Consider the following 20,534-nt stretch of genomic DNA (forward strand, 5'->3'; position numbering starts at 1 on the left):
TGGATGGATGGATGGATGGATGGATGGATGGATGGATGGATGGATGGTTGGTTTAAATAGTTAAGCAGTTCACAGAGATGTTTAAAAGAAATATTTAAATGTTAAAACTGATAAACAGGAAATTTAACAGTCAAAACTTAAATTTATACAAAAATGTAAGATCACATCTTTCTCTCTCTCTCTCTTTTTGTCTGTCTTTTCATCAGAGTGACAACAGTGCTACAGTTTGAAGGCCAAAATTAGGTTTGATTTTTTTTTTATATAGTTAAATGAATGTAAGATGATACTCTCGGTCACATTTTTTTTTTTTTTTGGTTTCTAATTAAAACAATATAGCTGTGGTCGAGGTAGAGATGATTGTCTTACTTTTAATGACTGTGATTGGTCAAAGTTACTTTCAAACAGGTATTTTCATTTTAGCCAGTTAATGTTGTTCTATATAAGCCTTGTCTTGAAACAGAACTTGGAACTCTTCTGAGACATTCCATTTTCCCTCCTGGAGAGGACATACAAAGTAAAGCCTATTGTAAGCCCGAAGAGCATCTTAGAGGAAGTGCTAGCACAGTGGATCTCAATCTCTAGGTTGCAACCTCTTGAGAGGGCTGAATGACCCTTTCACAGGGGTCACCAAAGACCATCAGAAAACACAGATAATTACATTATGATTCATAAAAGAAGCAAAAATAAAGTTATAAAGTAGCAATGAAAATGATTTTATAGTCGGGGGTCACCACAACATGAGGGACAGTATTGAAGGGTCGCAGCATTAGGAAGGTTGAGAACCACTGAGCTATAGTCTCTTCCCCCCTGTTCCTGAGAACCACTGTTCTGCGTCCCTTCTCTGTGAGTTTGATGTAATAGGTATCTGATAGAAGTGGGATAGCAGAAGGGTATGAGGGAGTGATCAGCTGTCTGAGCTTCCATCTCCAGCTGCTGGGTTTCTCTGGAAGGGTGTGCTTGGCTTCTGGCTGCCTTCTGGCTAACGGGACAGTGCTGCCATAAACAGATGGAAATTCAGCTTGGAAGGAAATGAGTCTTTTTTTTTCTTTCTTTTTTGTGCCACCTGTTGTTTTCTTTTACTTTGATTTTGTTTAAAGTTGGTTTGTAGCCATTCCAGTTAGTTTTGGAAAACTTTTATCTCTAAATGTATACTATAGCTGTCCTCCGTGCTGTTTGTGATAAGAGATGATTTCCTCTGTTTTGGAGAAATTAGTAGCATAGACCAAAAGCTACTGGCTTTGTGTCATTTGGGTTGAATTTTTATTTACTTTTAGATTTTGATCTTCTTTCCAGTGGTTATCTTAGTAAGGGTCATCTGTAAAAAATGGTTCCCCATGTTAGAATGGCTTCTCTTAAGGTTTTTTTTTAGCTTAATTGATGATGGAAACTGATGAGTATTTGGTAGAAGCCACAAACCATGTTTCGAATCTTGAGTTTTAATTATTTATTCATTTACTTATTTGTTATGGGGTTTTTGTCTTTGGAGACAGGATCTTGCTATATAGCTTTGGTTAGCCTAGCCTGGATGGAATTCATTATATAGCCCAGGCTAGCTCTAGGGCATAAATAATTCTGCCCCTCCCTCTGCTTCCACATGCTTGAATTGCACGTGTGAGTCATCACACTGAGCTTGACTTGATCTTTCCCAGGCTGAAGCTAGCACTAAGCTAATTACCCTCTCTTGGGTCCTGGGCTCCCAGTTGTCCATGAAGACCACAGGTTTAAACTGGTGGGTCATGGAGTGCCCATCTATTACAGTCAACAGCTTAGGTGAACTTGGGGGAAAGGGAGTATTTTTTTTTCCCAACTTTATCAATGTGACACTGTCATGAGTCAAGGAGCATCTGTATTTCGAAGAGTCAAGTAAAGGCTATTCATTCTGTGAATATTGTAGATAAGTGTTCATTAAGCTTTACAGATTCAGCTTCCCTCAGAGTAAAAGAAGGCATGTAAAAGTGTCAAAGTTGACCGTTAATAGAACCCTGGCTCTTCCAGTGGGCTTCAAGATGTTATTAACTCCTTTTTCCCTCATATATACAACTGTTATGGGATTGAAATTGTTTTGCTGGTTAAATGGGATAACAAACATAAGAGCACCAAGAAGCAAGCCTGACACTCACTAGAGGTCTTCCCTGGGTCTGTTCTGCTTCTCAGTTTGGTATTTGTATTGACCACTAAAATGACAAACAGTTGTTGCTTCTAAGTAGTAATATATTTTGTGTTGACAAAATAGCTAGGAAAACTTTTCTGAAAAGAAAAAAAAATATTTATAAAGTTTTTTAAACTTTAACTTCATATTAACCTAAGCTGTTCATCCTTGTTTCAGTATTTAATTTATATCTTACCAAAATTTTGCTTTGTAGTTTATGTCCCCCTGGGTTCTAATAAAAGTTATTGAAGTCTCCATGCATGCTTAACATGAGGGGGGATATCCCACAATGGGCCTTATTAATTCAAGAAGGTATGTTCACCATGAGTGAGCTGTTGCAGCTACGAGGAGAGCCTTGAATTACTTTCTGTCTCACTAAATGTTCCTGTTGACATCTCTCTTATAGAGTGAAGATAAGAACTATTAACTGCCAGTCAGAATGTCTGTACTTCCTCTAAAGTCTCCTGTGGTAGCATTTGCTTACTGCACTAAGTCAGGACCAATGTCTGAGAATCTGGTATATATTTACTAATCATCTGACCAGTCTACCTAGCAACACATCTAAGATTGAAACAAGAAATGAGAATCAGGAAAACCTTTGGTGTCTCAAGTGTTCCACCTTTACTAATAGAAAACAGCTGACTGGAGGGCTTGTGTCTACCACATACAAAGTGCATCTCTGCAACACTCTCAGCCCTCTTTATCTTCTCCCACTCTTTGGAAAGAGCCCTGTGAAAATTAATTGCCTAGCCATCGAGCCTTCCATTCACATTTGAGATTTATAATGCCTCTCTGCTCTTCCTGGCATTTTTATCCTAAAGTCCAACACCAAAATTTCAGTGTTCTTCCCTTGATTAGCCTACTAATACCAGTAATATGTCTTCAGAGAATCATACTCCAAAATGAACTTTCCTCTAAGGACCTGTACTCCTGTTTCTGGTTGACTTTTTACTCTTTAGTCAATGCATTGTTCATTCATTAATATGAGCTTCTACCTCATTTCCTCTGGACTTTGTAGAATAGAAGCTAGTTCTACACCTTTTGGAGAGCCCAGAGCATTTATAAGTGATTTCTACTTCATTTTCCAACCAAAAATATTGGCTTCACTAATTAAAATGACACTTCATAATTTTGCTTTTTCATACACATTATCTGAATACCCTGACTCTTTGTAAGTAGTTGGACATCTAAAGAACCAGAAGTAAGCAAAAATCAATCAAATTATCTAAGGTAACAAACCCAATATAAAAATTTAGATCTTGTGTTCCATCTGAAAGACTCATGACCTCTTCATGCTTTGGCTTCTCTAAACATTTGATGATGTACTATATGGAATTATATGTTTCTTTTTATAGTAATTGTCTTGACCTTTTTTAATCTCCCCCCAAATGTACAACCTATTTGAAATTGAGAGTCTGTGAGGTTTTAATTCATTTATTTCATTTCCCAAGTATAGTAAATAATATTTACAGTTTAGAGAGAAAGGAATATAAAAACTAAATTCTGTATTGACACATTTATATGAACAGATCCTGTGATGTGCACAGTGAGTGCCACAGGAGAAAAGAAATCAGGACTCAGAAGCTGGGAAAGAAAGGGACAGTGTGCCTTTGGATACATTTGATCTAAGTCCTACTGTCAGTCTCTAGGGTTTCCTTAAGTACAAATGACTCTGGTAGATAGAAGGCAGAGATGCATGAAAGTATAGTGTGGCCTACAGTCTAGGTCGAACACAAATGAAAGAAAGAATTATATGCAAGAAGTGGAAGATAAGGCTGAAAAAGTATGTCAGACTTAGAAGTGAACTGAGATGTAGTCTGCCTGGTGGATGGCCTTGGGGAGTTATAGTTGCGTATTGTTATCTGATGTATGTTACCGTTAGACTGACAGCATATGTAGCTGGCTGACCAAGTGTCTTCATGTAAATAAGGGGTTCCTTTATTTGCTTGGTGACAACTTCCTTGTAAAGCATGAAGCTTATCACTTACACGCGTGCGTGCGCACACACACAAACACAAACATGGTGTATGTCAGTTCCTTTCACCCCTTATAGGTGACACCTTTGGAAGCACAGCCTTCATGTGTAGGAAACCTCTGCTCTTTTTTGTCTTGTTCACCTCTGTGTCAGTCACATTACTGAGCACAGTACTTTGTGTAGAAATGATAAGTATTCATTGAGCAGACAGACCTTTACACAGAATTGACATTTCAGGTAACTTCAGGTAGTTTCAACTATAGTCTGTGACTATAAGATTTGCCTTCTCATCCCTTGGGGTAAAGAAATCATACTTGTATTAGCACTTTACATATTACCCCTATGGATTGCCAGATTATTAGTCAAGTGAGACGTGTATAAAAAATGAACTTTGAGTATAACCTTTAGGGCAAAATCTTTATGTGCAGCCTTGTAAAAGAATTACAAAAGGACCCTTCAGAGCAGGAAGCCAGCACTTGATACTGAACGTAGATACGTCAGACTGACTTTCAGCTAGCTCGCCCTCCTCTCTTCATCCTTCTCTCATATTTTATGGTCTACATGTGTAGTGAACAAATTTGGTGAAAGTTAAAACCCATTTTAAATGTTAATTACAAATTTTTCCCTTTTCCAAGGCTTCTCATCTTTTAATAGGGAGAGTAGGATGTGGTCAATATGATCTTCTGTAGCATTAACATATGATTCCATGTTTGTTATAGGAATCTGTTAGGAGTTTGACTGAAGGATGCTTGTCATGGCTGTGCTTATTTTTTGCTTTTGGAAGCCCATGCTCTAAATACTTTCTCATGTGGCTCATAGATCTCCATCACAGCACCAGAGGAGTAAGAACCTAAGAGACATTGCTCTACACGCAGACTTAAATGAAAGCCTATTTAGGAAACTGATGCGCTTTTACACTCAGGAGAAATGGCTCTCTCACCTGCCCAGGGTCCAGTTCCTGTAAAGATTTTGTTCATTTTGTGTCCTGAGTTCTTTGGTGCTTCTGTGTTTCATCATCCTTCACTACTTGCTGGTTAGATTCCTGTGGTTTGGAAGATACTGGAATAAACTATGTTGTAAAATAGAAATATTCAAAATAGAAATATTTCAGGCAACTTTTTCCTTAAAGTCTCTTTGTTGGGAAGCAAATGAAGGTTATGACACTCTTCATTTTGTTTTTAAAACTTAAGAAATTGTGATATATGCCCATTTCTCAAAGACTTTCTGTATTTCCACACTTCAATTTTTGCTTAATTTGGAAAGAACATACCAACTGAATTTTTTTAAGAGTTGTGTTGGATATAGGGTTGTTTACACCACAGCAATTCACCTGCCTGAATGCTTCATATTGCTATACCTGTATTAGGGACTGCCTGGCAGGTGTTTAAAACTGCTGTCATCTTTCAAGAAGCATTAGTCAGAAAGGAAATGGATGTAGACTGAGCTTAAAACCGTATTTTATGACTAAATATAGAACAACCCCTGTAAGAAAATCTATCCCAGCAACTAGTCAGGACCTACCTGACTGGCTGGTACCTCAGAGTTTATAACCAAGATAAACCTGTATCTGTGGAGAATTAAATTTGTAGTAGTGATTCAGCTTCTTAATACGCTTGTTTATTTTGTGCCAAAATTTTCAATATATTCAGTCTAGGACTTCATAATTCTTGAATAAACCATTTACTTCTCTATTTTGAGAGGAATCATAAAATTTGGGAATTCTTTCAACTTGAGAGGAACCAAATGATTTCTTTTTTTAAGATGTATAAAGTATATTGCATAGCATTAGTATGATCACTTATTTTTAGTTAGTCTTCTGAGGTGATAGAAATCTAATTTCCAAGTATATTTCTAATCTTATGAAAAGCATGCTCCTGTTTTATATGAAAATTATTCTTTGTGTTAACTTTTTTTGTTGTTGTTGTTGTTTTGTTTGTTTGTTTGTACTTTTTTTGTTTTTTTCGAGACAGGGTTTCTCTGTGTAGTCCTGGCTGTCCTGGAACTCACTCTGTAGACCAGGCTGGCCTCAAACTCAGAAATCCACCTGCCTCTGCCTCCCAAGTGCTGGGATTAAAGGCGTGCGCCACCACCGCCCAGCGTGTTAGCATTTTTTTAACTGTGAGATTTCATGATGAATAATTACATAAGGTGTGGAATTGAGGAAGTTGTAAGGCCAGATGCCAACCCTGTCCACAGTGTTCTTGTCAGATTTAACAGCATAATTCACACACATGTACTCTTCTTTGTAATCCCAGGGCAAGTGTTCCAGGAGTAGTGTTTTAATAATCAGCAAAGCACACTTGATCTTTATAATAGTAAACATTTGCAACTTGCCTAAGCTTTCCATATTTTATTTTAGAATATTTAAGTTCATAAATGGCATTTTATTTAGATATTTTGTTTTGGAAAATATCTTTTGTTTTCAGTTTTAAGTCATTAAGCTTATATTTCATAGTTAAATTATTTACTTGAGCTGTCTTTTTTTTTAAGATTTATTTATTTATTATATATGAGTACACTGTAGCTGTCTTCAGACACACCAGAAGAGGGCATCAGATCTCATTACAATGGTTGTGAGCCACCATGTGGTTATTGGGATTTGAACTCAGGACCTCTGAACCTTGGTCTAAAATGCTTGAGAGTCCTGGAGATTTCAAACTTAGGTTTTGCAGTAAGTTTCTGTGTTGTTACCTGGGCCATTATATACAGTACATACATACTGCTTTACTGTCATGGGAAGTCTTTATGAATTTGATATCTTCTCTATTTTCAAAATACAAAAGTTGTCACTCTTTTGGTATTTGAACAAGGTATTCTTTTAATTATAGCAAAAGTTACCTCTTCACCGAATTTCACTTTCTGTGAAAGGAGCCATAAGGACTTGGTGATAGAGGCGCTTCCATACCAGGCACAAAACCCAGTCTGATCCCGGTTCTAAGAAGATGAAAAATAGATGGCTTTCTATTTTAAGAAAAACTAAAGGCTTCACCATGACTCATGCACTATGATCTGTAATATGCTGAACTATTTTGTTTCCTCCAGTAATTGACCTAAAACATAAACATAATTGTAGGTATGGATGAATCTGTACATTTACTGAAATCTAATTTATCTGTGAAGCTGTGCCTAAATATAGTTTATGGGTCAGCTGCTTAATCCTTATAAACTAATCACCCAGAAAAATCATATGAATACCCACAGAAATAGAAAAGCAAGGGGAAAAAAATCTAAAATTTATGTGGAACCAGAAAAGTCCCCAGATAGCCAATACAACCCTGAGCAAAATTAATAATGCTGCAGGGATTTGTACCCTGACACTTTGCTTGGAATTCTAGACTTCAAGATATATTATAAAACAGTCATAGTAGTCGTAGTCATTGTCGTAGTAGTAGTAATAGTAAAGATATAGTACTGGCACAAAATAGACATGCAGACCACTGGAATAAAATAGACCTAAACCTGAGTCTACAAAACTAAATAATCCTGTATTTATCATAAAAGCCATTTTAATGTGTCTCTGTAAAAACTGTCAGTGAAATTCATTCTTGCTGGTCTACTACCTGTCAGGTTTTACTTTTCAGTTGAGCGTAAATAATAGCAAGTATGTTAAGATTACATCCACTAAACTTGAGAATATGAAATAAAATGTGTTTGGAAATGAACATTCTTTCTACATCTTCATTCCAATTGAGAGCTGTGTTTCTCCAGGAAAGCTTTATTTTAGAAATTAGTAGTTTGGTGGTGGTGGTGGTGGTGGTGGTGGTGGTGGTGGTGGTGGTGGTGATGATTTTGAAACAAATAGTTTTCAAAAAGACATTAACAGCAGAACCTTTTCTCTAGTAAAACTAGAAACAGGGGAGTCCACTATATAACAATCTCCTTTGGTCCTCTCCCAACTGCATAAGCTCTCTTCCGCCTTCAGTGATTTCTAAAAGAGTACTCAACTATTCAAAGGGATAGAAATATGGTTCTGCATATGTATTCTCTGGCATACAACACATATAATAAAATGCAATAAATATTTTTCAAGTATTGATCAGCCTATAGCTCCTTTTACTATTTCTCAGAATTGTAACACAAGCACTTCTTAGTTCCATAAATTCATAAAAGTAAATACTGTGGTATTGCTTAACTAGTGAGCCTGTTTACCTGTGCATGTGCACTAAAGTTCCATTTGAACAAACTTTATTTGTCTAGACATAATGAAATAACTTTGCCAGGTTTCAAACAAAAGATAACCTTAATCTGAAATTAGCAATCCATTTATTCTTTATAAAAGTGACCTAGAATGAACATTACAGCACCGTATTGAGAGTGAGAGAACCTGAGTTTTGAATGTTTTTTGTAATACGTCTTTGACCCCTTAATGTCATCCCCCCTCCTCATTTTTTTTCCATGACATTTTTGTAAAAGCAACATTTAAAGGATGGGTAGTTAAAACTAGCTTTCCAGATATAATCTTCTGTGGTAAGTAAAACTAAAAGGTGGAGTTAAGGAATAAAAATCAGTAAGTGAATGCTTAGAAGAAGAGAGGGAGTGGGAATGGGAGAGGGAGCACATCCCTGTGCTGTGGTCATTCTGAGATGTGTTTCACATCATAATAGAGCCTGCCTCTATACCTTGGAAATACAAAGGCTACAGTAGTAGAACATGACTGTGGCAGTTTAGTGTAAAAAATGTTTTGTTATTTATATTAAAAATGCCAGCTTTATCGCTTCCACTGTTTGTAAAGAACTTTATTCTGTGAAAAGTAATATACCAAAATACTTTTTTAGCTGGTTAATAGTCAATATTTATTTATTAGGCATCAATAAGTTTATGTTTTACTCATCTATTTCTCCATAGAACCTATAGATAAATCATGTAAAACAACCTTTATGAAGGTATAGAGGAAAAGAACATTTGAAACACTATACCTTTCATGTCCCTACCTATAATTTTTGAGAATTACAACCTTGAGCAAGTGTATATTTTGGCAAGCAAATTATTTTAACCTCAGTCTCGATCAAAGGACAATAAAGGCACTGAATCATAGCTTGAGATGTTACTATCTATATTAAAATGAAAAGCAGAATACAGGTTAAAATTTCAGTCAAAAATACAACTTATTAAAAAAAGATACAACTTATTTCAAATACCATGAAAAATTGAACATGTAAGAAATCGAGCAACCAGCATTTTTTTTTTTTTTGTCTTGCAATCTCTTTGAGGCTGAGAATTTGGGGAATCATCTGTGAAGATAACTCTATGTAGAAATATATTGGAGAGCAGCCTTCTGTCTTAGCATCAGTCTGGGTTGTTATTAGAAATCTTTACAGAACCCTCCCAGCCAACAACTCAACTGAATGCAATCCCACCACTGGATACAAAAAGCTGCCCAGGTCAAGACTCCATAACCTGTGTTACTAGGAGTCTTCACTAAGGCCACCTCATAGATTCCAGGAAATTTCCACTGTTCTAGGTTTCCACATCAGTTCCCCCAATGCTTCCTAGTTCAGTTGTCTCTTGCTGCACTCTCCTCCTTCATTGCCTTCTTCCACCTGATCTTTCCTGCTCCCAGCCCCACCTACCCCACTCTGTCCTTACAATTTATTCTGTTTCCCCTTCCCAGAAAGGACTATGCATTGCCCCCTAGAGCCCTCCTCTTTACCTAACCTCTCTGAGTCTGTGGATTATAGAATGATTTTCCTTTACTTAACAGCTAATACTCACTTCTTAGTGAATACATACAATATTTGTCTCTCTGTGTCTGGGTTTCCTCACTCAGGATGATTTTTTTCTATCTGCATTCATTTTTTTTTTAATTTTTTTTTAGACTCAACAAAATTTAATATATGATTATATTCAAATGTTTTGTTTGACATGGAAATTTTCAACCAACTTTAAAATAATTTTCTCAGCTTATTCTGAATAGCTGAAGATTTTCTTTTTTTATTTTTTTTAACTGCATTCATTTAACTGAAAATTTCATTTTTTTTTTATCAGCTGAGTAATACTCCAATTGTGTAAGTGTACCACATAAGGACAGCTAGGTTGTTTCTATGTTTCTGGCTATTATAAATAAAGCCTCAGTGAACATAGTTAAGCAAGTGTCTGTGGTAGGATTGAACATCGTGTAGGTAAATGCCCAAGAGCCGTATATCTGGGCATTGTATGTCAACTCCCAATTTCATGAGAAGCCACTGTATTGACTTCCATGGTGGCTGTACAAGTCTGTGTTCCCACCAGCAGTGGAGCAGTGTTCTCCTTGTTTTGAATCCTCAACAGCATGAATTGTCATTTGTATTCTTAGCCATTCTGACAGGTATAAGATGGAATCTCTAATTTGATTTGCATTTCCCTGGTGGCTAAGGATATTGAACACTTCTTTAAGTGTTTCTCAGCCATTTGAGTTTCCTCTATTAAGAAATCTGTTTAGATCTATAGCCTATTTTTTTTTTTTTAGTTGGATTGCTCAGTTTTATTTTGGGAGGTTTTTTGTTTGTTTGTTTGTTTTTTGGTATGTAATTTCTTGAGTTCTTTATATATTTTGGATATTAGATCTCTGTTGGATGTAGAGCTGGTAAAAATCTTTTCCCATTCTGTAAGCTGCCTCTTTGTTCAGTTGATGGTGTTCTTTGCCTTACAGAAGCTTTTCAGTTTGATGAGGTCCCATTTACTAATTGTTGATCTTAGTACCTGATCCATTGGTGTTCTGTTCAGGAAGTTGTTTCCTATGCCAATGCTTTCAAGGTTATTCCTCACTTTCTCTTCAGTCAGGTTCAGTGTATCTAGTTTTACGTTGAGATCTTTGATTTACTTACCTTCTATATAAAGACATCCAGTTTGACCAGCTCCATTTCTTGGAGATGCTTTCTTTTTTCTGGTTTATGTCTGGATGCTTTATCAGAAATCATATGTTCATTGATGTGTGACCCCCATTACTTAGCATGTCTGTTTTTATGCCAGTAACATGCAGTTTTTATTACTATAATAGCATTGTAGTACAACTTGAAATAAGGGTTGATGATGCCTCCAGCAGTTCCTTTATTATTTCAGGATTTCTTTAGCCTGGGTGGTTGTTTTGTTGTTGTTGTTGTTTGGTTTGTTTGTTTGTTTTCCATATGAAGCTGAGAATGGACTCTCAAGGTCTATAAAGAATTACATTGAAATTGTGATGGGTAGTGTGTTAGATCTGTAAGAATGCTTTTAGCAGGATGGCCGCTTTTGCTAATGTTAATACTACCAATGTGGGAGCGAGGGTCTTTTTATCTTCTTATATCTTCTATAATACTTTCTTCAAAGACGTGAAGAGTTCATCGTGCAAGTCTTTCACTTGCTTGGTTAGAGTCACCCCAAGATATTTTATATTGTTTGAGGTTATTGTGAAGGGTGTTATTTCCCTGATTTCTCAGTCACTTTGTCATTTGTATATAGAAGGACTACTATTTTTCTTGAGTTGTTTGTGTATTCTGCTACTTTGCTGAAAGTGTTTATCAGCTATAGGAGTTTTCTAGTGAAATTTTTAGGTTGATTTATGTATACTACAATCTGCAAATAACAGAACCTTCACTTCCTTTCCAAATTTTATCCCTTTGGTCTCCTTGAGTTGTCTTATTGCTCTAGCAAAAACTTTTACATACAATATTGAATGGATATGGAGAAAATGGGCAACCTTGTCTGATCCTGATTTTTGTGGAACTGCTTTGACTTTCTCTCCACTTAATTTGATATTGGCTATAGGGTTACTATAAGTTGCTTCTATTATGTTTAGGTATGTCCTTTGTATCCCTAATCTCTCCAGGACTTTTATCTGAAAAGGTATTAAATTTTGTCAGCCTTTTTTGGCATCTAATGTGATGATCATGCTTTTGGGGTTTTTTGTTGTTTGTTTGTTTGTTTGTTTGTTTGTTTGTTTTTCCATTCAGTTCATTTATATGGTGGCATCTTGGTTAGAGCTTTGAAGAGACAACATGATCACAGCAACTCTTATAAAGCAAATTATTTAATTGAGGCTGGCTTACAGTCCAGAGTTGTAGTTCATTGTCATCATAGTGGGAAATGTAGTGGCACTCAAGCAGACATGGTGCTGGAGAGGAGCTGAGAGGTCTACATCTAGATCCACAGGCAGCAGGAAGAGAATAAGACACTGGACTGGCTTGAGCATCTCAGACCTCAAAGCCCATCCCCAGTGACAAACTTCCTCCAGCAAGGCCATAACTCCTTAATAAAGTCACATTTCTTAATAGTCCCACTCCCTATGGGCCTATGCAGGCCATTTTTATTCAGACCACCACAAATGGATTACACTTACTGATTTTTGTAATATTAAACCATCCCTGGATCTCTGGATTGAAGCCTACCTGATCATAGTGGATAATCTTTTTGATTCTGTTTGCAAGTATTATCATTGAGTATTTTTGAATCTATGTTCATAAGGGAAATTGGTCTGTAATTCTCTTTTTTGTTGTTGTTCAGTCTTTATGTGGTTTGTGTATCAGGATAACTGTGGAATAAGGACTATATTATCTTTAGCTCATTACCTCATCTTTGAAAGTCTGGTAGAATTCTGGCCCTGGGCTTTTATGTTAGGTGACTTTTAATGATCACTTTCATTTTACTAGGGGTTATATGTCTATTTAAATTATCTGATCTTGACTTAACTTTGGTAAGTGATACTTATTGAGAAAATTACCCATTTCTTTCAGATTTTTTATTTTAGTGGAGTACAGGTTCTTAAAGTATGTCTGGATTTCCTTAAAGTATGTCTGTTGTTATGCCTCCTTTTTCGTTTGTTTTTTTTTTTTTTAATTTGGATATTCTTTGTCTTTTACTTTGGATAAGGGTTTATCTTGATGATTTTATCAACTATCCAGCTGTTCCATTGTTTCTGTTTCTATTTTATTGATTTCAACCCTCAATTTGATTATTTCTTGTCATCTATTCCTCTTGTGTGTTCTTGCTTTATTTTGTTCTAGAGATTTCAGTTGCACTATTAGGTTGCTAGTATGAGGTCTCTCCAGTTTTCTTTATGTAGACACTTAGTGCTATAAACTTTTCTCTTAGCACCACTTTCATTGTGTCCCCTAAGTGTGGGTATGTTATATGTTGATTTTCATTGAGTTCTAGAAAGTCTTTAATTTTTTTACTTCTATCTTTGCCCATTTTTTATTCAATAGAGAGTTGTTCAGTTTCCATTAGTTTGTAAGCTTTTTGTTGTTGTTGATATCCAGCTTTAATCCATGGTGGTCTGATAAGTTTCATGGGGTTATTTTAATTTTCTTGTATTTGTTGAAACTTGCTTTGTGACCATGTATGTGGTCACTTTTGGAGAAGGTTCCATGAGGTGACAAAAAGAAATATTATTCTTAGTTTGGATGAAATGTTCTATAGGTATTTGTTAGGTTCATTTGGTTTATAAGGTCAGTTAGCTTCTACATTCCTCTGCTTAGTTTTTGTCTGGATGACCTGTTCATTGATGAGAGTAGGGTATTGAAGTCTCTCGCTATTACTGTATGAGGGTTAATATGTGGTATAAGCTGTAGTGTTTCTTTTACAAAAAGGGGGTGCCCTTTTGTTTGGGACATGGATGTTAAAGAATTGAAATGCCACAAATCAGGAAAAAAAATTGAACTGTCATCTTGGTAGGAGGTTTTTTTTGTTTGTTTGTTTGGTTGGTTGGTTTGCTTTTTTGTTTTTTTGTTTGGTTGGTTTTTTTGTTTTTTGGGTTTTTTTGGGGGGCGGTGAAAATGCAGTGTCCTTCCTTATCTCTTTTGACTGGTTTTGGTTTGAAGTCTATTTTGTTAGATATTAGAATAGCTACACTAGCTTGCTTATGGGGTCTATATCCTATTTCAATTTTTTATTCTGAAGTAGTGTTTATCCTTGATATTGAGATGGGTTTCTTATATGCAACAGAGGGATGGATCTTGTTTTCCTCATCCATTCTGTTTATCTCTGTCTTTTTATTGAGTAATTAAGGCCAATGATATTGAGAATATCAATGAACAATGATTTTTAATTCCTATGGATTGTATGTGTGTTAGAGAGTGAGTGAGAGGTGTGCGGGGAGGGAGGAAATGTATGTGTGTGTGTTCACCCTTGTGCTCTTTTGTTTGTTTGTTTGTTTTGTGTTGTTTTACTGGTGTTAGACTATTCCTGTGTTTTCATGTGTATAGTTAACCTCCTTGGTTTAGATTTTTTTCCTTCTAGCACATACTATAGGCCCGAATTTGTAAATAGATTTGTTTCAATTTGATTTTAACATAAAGTATCTTATTTTCTCCATCTATGATGCTTGTAAGTTTTGCTGGGTATAGTAGTTTGGTTTGGCATCTATGGTCTCTTAGGGTCTGCCATTTATCCCTCCAAACCCTTCTGGCTTTTAGAGTCTCCATTGAAAAGTTGAGTGCAATTCTAATAAGTCTGCCTTTATTTGTTACTTGGTCTTTTTTCTTTATAGCTTTTAATATTCTTCCTCTGTTATATATACTTTGTATTTTGATTATTATGTGCCAAGGGGGACTTTCTTTTCTGTTCCTATCTATTTTGTGTTCTGTATATTTCTTGTACATTTATAGGCATCTCCTTTACTAGTATTTTCTTCTGTGATTCTGTTGGAAATATTTTCTGGGTTTTTGAGCTGGTATTCTCCTCTTTCCTCTATTCCTATTATTCATAGGATTGGTCTTTTCATAATGTTCCAGGTTTCTTGGATGTTTTGTGTGAGAAATTTTTTGGATTTAATATTTTCTTTGACCTATGTATGCATCAATGCCTGAGATTTTCTCTTTCATCTTTTGTATTCTGTTGGTGAAGCTCACCTCTGTAGTTTCTGTTTACATTCCTGAATTTTTCATTTCCAGAATTGCCTCAGTTTGTGTCTTCTTTATTTTATTTCTATTTTCAGATCTTGAACTGTTTAATTTTTTTTCTTTCAAGTGTTCTTTCTTCTTTCTTTAAGAGATTTATTCATTTCCTCCCACTGGTTTTTTTTTTTTCTGGCTTTGGGGGATTAATTCATTTCTTCTTTAAGAACCTCTATCATCTTCATACTGTTAGTTGGTTTTAAAGTCTTTATCTTATATTCAGATGTTGGAATAATCAGGGCCTACTGTGGTAGGATAGGTAAGCTCTGGTTTACTATTTATAGTACCCTGGTTGTTCTTATACTGGTGTCTAGGCATCTGAGTTTGGAGTGATTATAGGTCTAGGTGCTGATTCCTGGATTTGTCTTTGTTGGATGGGTGCTTTGGTTTTTGGTTTCTGTTTTCTCTCTGGATTTCCAGAGAGTGTGTTGCCTGTCGTGCCTTGTTATACTGGCCTTCTTAGTTGGTGTGTTTTGTATAGAATGCTTGGAGGTCTTAGAGGCTGGGGAAAAGGGAGGCCATGGGGAATGGTTTGTTACAGAGCTAAGGGCATCCCTGAGAATTGGGTCTCAGGGAACAAAGAGGGGGTAGAAAGTCCCAGAGCAGCCTACCTGGTCTTCAGGCAGGCATGGCCAATGATTAAACAGTATGTCTGCTGCAGTTGGAGGCTGGGACACAACAAGGCAAAGAAACAAGGTCGAGGTGGGAATGTCTGAAGAGATCCACAGGAGGCATGGACTGGATTCTGTTTTCATTGACACATGAATGAGATTTAACATTCATTTGAAAGACTTATGAACATTTTATGTACTAAGACTTGTGGTGTGAACAGTGTCACCCAGTACTACACAGTGAAACTCTTCAAAGAATTGGCAAGAATGTTCTTAAACAGCACTTCACAAATCACCCAGGCTAGTTTTGAATTTGCCATCCTCCACCTCATGCTCTTGCTTAGTGGGAATTATAGGCCTGTGCCACCAAGCATGATTAAAAAGTACTACTTTGAGCTCTGCAGACCTCCTTTTAAATATGTTCAAAGCCATTCAGACTTTCACTAGCTGCAAAAGTTGCACCACTATGCAACCACTATGTCTTAGACTTGATCTTTCTTCCATTCTTTGTTCTTATTTGTTATTTCTGGTTTTCTCTCTCCCTCTCCCTCTCCCCCTTCCCCTCCCCCTCCCCCTTTCCCTCCTTTCCTCCCCTCTCCCCTCCCCCTCCCCCTCTCCCTCCTTTCCTCCCCTCTCCCCTCTCCTCCCCTCTCCCCTCTCCTCCCCTCTCCCTCTCTCCCTCCCCCTCCCCCCCCCCCCCCTCCTTCCCTCCCTGTCTCTGTCTCTGTGTGTGTGTGTGTGTGTGTGTGTGTGTGTGTGTGTGTGTTCCCACCCATGTTGCACCCGTGACTGAAACTGGGTTGGTGTTGCTGCCTGCCTTGTAGTTATCTTAACTTAGAGCTTCCACTTAACAGTTTCTGTTATTCTGGGAGGGGTGAGGGAAAGCTTCAGCAGATCCTGAACTTTAGGAATGAGAGACAAGTACAAACAAAAAGCATTTCTACCTGCCAGGTCTTAAAATAGCTCATGAGATATAAACATCCTATATAAGTCACAGTGACATCCACTTGAATTCACTCTTTTCTGATTTTGGTTGGAAAATCCTTAGGCAACCCCACAGCCACTCAGCACCATATGTGCATTGATAGATACTGCTGATACTTATTTCAGTCCAACTTATTGTACATTTGGGGTACAGAATTGTGATACTCATTTTATAGAACAGGAAATTACAGCTTAAAGTAACTTTCTCAAAGTCCTATAGCTAACTAGTAGAACCAGGATGTAAGTCAAGGTCTAATTCCAAAGTCTGTCTGTAAGTCCTGGTTTTCCCAATGTTTGTTATTATTTAGAATAGTTTTGTCTTCAGGTGACAAAGGTGCTAACAGTGGACACTCTCCTTCAGAACCTTTAAGACATTAATTTCTAACATAGTATTAGGTAGCAAAACAAGCTCACATGTCATTTGGAAAAGCTTGCCTTCTAAATATTCTATAAGGGATAAGATTATACCTTACATAGAGAGTTTCTAGAATACTATTTTTAAGGGCATATCTGAGCAAGAAAGAATTTTTTATCAGACAGGCCATATCTAATTGATTCAACTTGTGTGTTTTCTTCCCTGAACTCACAAGTTAGGCACACTTACCTTTCTAGTCAGTGCCTAGTCATGATGGTAAGGCAGTCCCTGCATGAAAGCCCTGTTAAGGCAGCGAGCCCTGAGAGGCTATTATGTGAAGTGAAAGTGAAGCTTGGGTATGCAGTGGGAACACGTAGATGTTGGAGACACCAGAACAGTGGGACATTTACCATGAAGAGCTGCATACAGGGAGTGGAACCACCTATAGAGAGAAGTGGATGTTGTAGGCAGCAAAGCTGTTAAGGCAGAGACATCTAAGTCCTTTAATACCAACCATGAAGCTATAGGATTGGAATGGTTTTCCTGCTGGGTTCCAGTCATTCTTTGGTCCACTTTTCCTCTCTATGTCTCATTTCCTTTTGGAATGGCAGTGTATATTCTCTGCCATTGTGTGTTGAAAGTATGTACTTGGGTTTTTCTTTCTTCCTTTCTTTCTTTCTTTTTTTTAAAAAAAAAAAAAACAAGGTTATGGGGGGAGAGAGAAGAGCCCAATTAAGAGACTGCCTTGAGTCTTGGAAAAGACTAGACTTTTAAACTGTTGATATTGTGAAAGATTGTGGAGACTTTTGAAGTTGGTTTGAATGTGTTGTTTTGGCATATTATTTTGCATTATGATTTGGCTAGGAGATTCTAGGATCCAGGAAGTGGGAAGTGGAGGTTTGAATAAGGAAGTGTCCCCAGTTGGTGGTGCTGTTTAGAAAGGTTTGGTAATGGCAGACTTATTGAAAGAAGTATGTCACTGAGAGCAAGCTTTGATATTAAAATCCTGGAACTATTTTCAGAAAATTGGCTCTTTCTTTCTCGCTTGCATTTGAAACTAGACTCTCAGCTTCCTGTTTCTGCCACCATACCTGCGGCTAGCTGCTATGCCTCTCTGCCATGGTGGACTCTTTATTTCTTTTCAACCAAAGCCAAAATAAGCTCAATCTTCCATGAGCTGCTTTGGTCATGGTGTCTTATCACAGCAACAAAAAAGTAACTAGTAAAAACTATATTTCCTTTTAAATTTCCCCTGCCTTGCCTAAATTGTATTTAGTCAGAGTAACAAGAACTGATACCATAGTTATTCTATAAGCAGCCATAGTATTATATTCCCCAACTAAAGAATAACATCTTGTAGTAATTCCTCAGGACTGTTGTTCTCCAGGTCAGTAGTGTCCTTGTAGTTCTCATTTGTTCCATAACTCCCATCTTCCTGTGGTCTTGGAAGATGCTGATAAATTATAAATGTAACCATCATGAGTACTACGTATTAATAAAATGAAGTGGAAGAAAATGAAATATCAACAAGAATATTGATATTTGAGGAGAAGAAGGGAAAGGGGGAAATGATATGGTTTAAAATCTGTTTGTACTCAAGCTATAAAGCAACAACCAAGTGGTATAGACTGTACTTGAATGTTTTGGCAGTGAGTCTATAGTATTTAAGATGTACTTTCTCCATTAATGGACCTTTTTTTCTTTGGTGAGTATTTCACTAAATTCTAGGAAAATTTTTGTGCTGTGCATGGAGCTACCCTTTAGTGACATGATAGTTGTCATTAATCCCAAGTCTAGGCATGATGATGGCACTCAGTAGTAGCCCTCCCAGTCTTCTGTTGTGTACATTATTCTCCTCCTCATCCCTCTCACCCCTGCCTTTTTCCCCAGTAGTCTGCAGCATTCTTAGCTCACATTTCAGTTAAATCTTAGTATCAGGTAAAAAAAAACATTCTTCTTTAGGGAACTAAAGCATCAAGATAAAAATATTTTTCATTAAAATTAGAAACAAAAATTCTGAGACTGAGACTTTAGTTATGATCTGTCTTTAAGCCTAAAATTCTGAGTGAGAACCTTAGACCAGGACCTTAGTTCAATCTTTAGCTTCACATACTACTTCTCTCCCTCCCTTGGGGGAAGGAAGGTTTAGAAGTTAAAGGTCATCCTATGCTACATAGGAAGTAAAAAGCCACCCTGGGATACATGAGACCCTATCTACAAATACAAAGACCTCCTTCATTGAACCAGAAAGTACATACTCTTGCTGTTGGAGTGAACACTGTTGGTATCGGGCCATTGCTTTCTCTTATCTAGAAACTGATGCTACATAATATGAGTATTACATATGTCACCCAAATGTGGTGCATTCAGAGATGCAACAGTGTTATATATCAGGCAGAGCCAATTGAAATCTAAAAATCACAGTCTTTCTAAAGGTAAAAATCACTATGTTCTTTGTAATGACAAAAAGGACTCAGTGTGAATGAATTACCCTTGCTGTTGGTTCGTTCTCTGCAGGACTAACATTAAAGGCTCAGGGTTAGTGTATGTTGCTACTACAACTGAGTAAGTACCCTGATGAAACCCAGATTTGCTCAATGGAAATCCATGTTCTGACCCCACATGAATCTTGCCTCCCTGCCCCATTCTTGTTGCAGAACCCCAGTGTATTACTTTTGTCATTACTGTGACAAAATAACTAGCAGAGCAACTTAAGAAAAAAAGTGTTTATTTGGGTTCATAGTTTGGGGGTTCAGTTTATCATCCTGTTCAGAGCAGAGAGCAGCAGTTGATGTTGCATCTGCAATCAGAAGGCAGAGAACAGTAAATGCTGGTACTAGTCTCACTTTCTCCTCTTTATTCACTACAAGACTCTAATGCATAGAATGATGTCACCTACACTAGGGTGGATCTTCCTACCTCAGTTAATTAAATCTAGAAACTCACAGACATGCTCAGAGGTTTGTCTCCTAGAGGAGTCTATATCTTGTCAAGTTGGCAATAGTAGCTATCACCTTCAACTTTAGCATGTGAGCAGACCTTAAAATAAGGGATTATCCAGCACAGTTAGGAAATATGGTATTTTTAAAAGTTGTTTATTCAGAAATTCTTTCATGGATATAAACATGATTTTACCTTCATTTGTAATTCTCTAAATTGATATACAGTTCTGTAAATAATCACATTTAATCTGTAATTATGTCAATTAAACTTTCATAAATACTATTCCTCTTAAAAGAAAAATGGGATGGAGAAGGAATATAACCAAAGTATGAAATAGGAAAATAAGAAATCAAAGTGAAATTTTTTTCAATTTTTTTCCCAAGGGAAAAAATCCATTTTCATCTATTCACAGTACTGACTATTTTATTTTTTGTATAATTACCAGAGTATGAAGAATATAATAGTAGCATCAAATTCCTTTTTTATATAGTAGTTCTTACATAACTACCAATAAGTCAGATTACAGTTAATCAAAGAACCCTGTAACTTTTTAACTCGTAAATATAATGCAGTGGGTGTGTTACTTCTTTTCTGAAATGGACTACTTGGTATGAGAATAGAATGAATGCAGCAATTCCTATGACTTGTGACTTTGCTTTGACCAGTAGTA

The 20,534-nt window shown here is 36.7% G+C and overlaps 1 protein-coding gene across 3 annotated transcripts in view; it reads left to right on the plus strand.

The window, feature by feature from the left end:
• Spata5 (spermatogenesis associated 5) overlaps window positions 1-20,534 on the plus strand; it is a 166,394-nt gene that overhangs the window by 114,906 nt on the left and 30,954 nt on the right. The window contains exon 16 of one of the 3 annotated variants that reach the window (XM_028763005.1): window positions 207-243. The exons of the other annotated variants lie outside the window; for them this stretch is intronic. Within the exon in view, the coding sequence (XP_028618838.1) occupies window positions 207-230 (24 nt within the window). The 3' untranslated portion in view covers window positions 231-243. Of the gene's footprint in view, window positions 1-206; window positions 244-20,534 lie in introns of those variants that run through there. 3 annotated transcript variants of the gene reach the window in all.

This window comes from Grammomys surdaster, unplaced genomic scaffold (genome assembly GCF_004785775.1).
Source record: "Grammomys surdaster isolate TR1022 unplaced genomic scaffold, NIH_TR_1.0 62, whole genome shotgun sequence".
NCBI lineage: Eukaryota > Metazoa > Chordata > Mammalia > Rodentia > Muridae > Grammomys > Grammomys surdaster.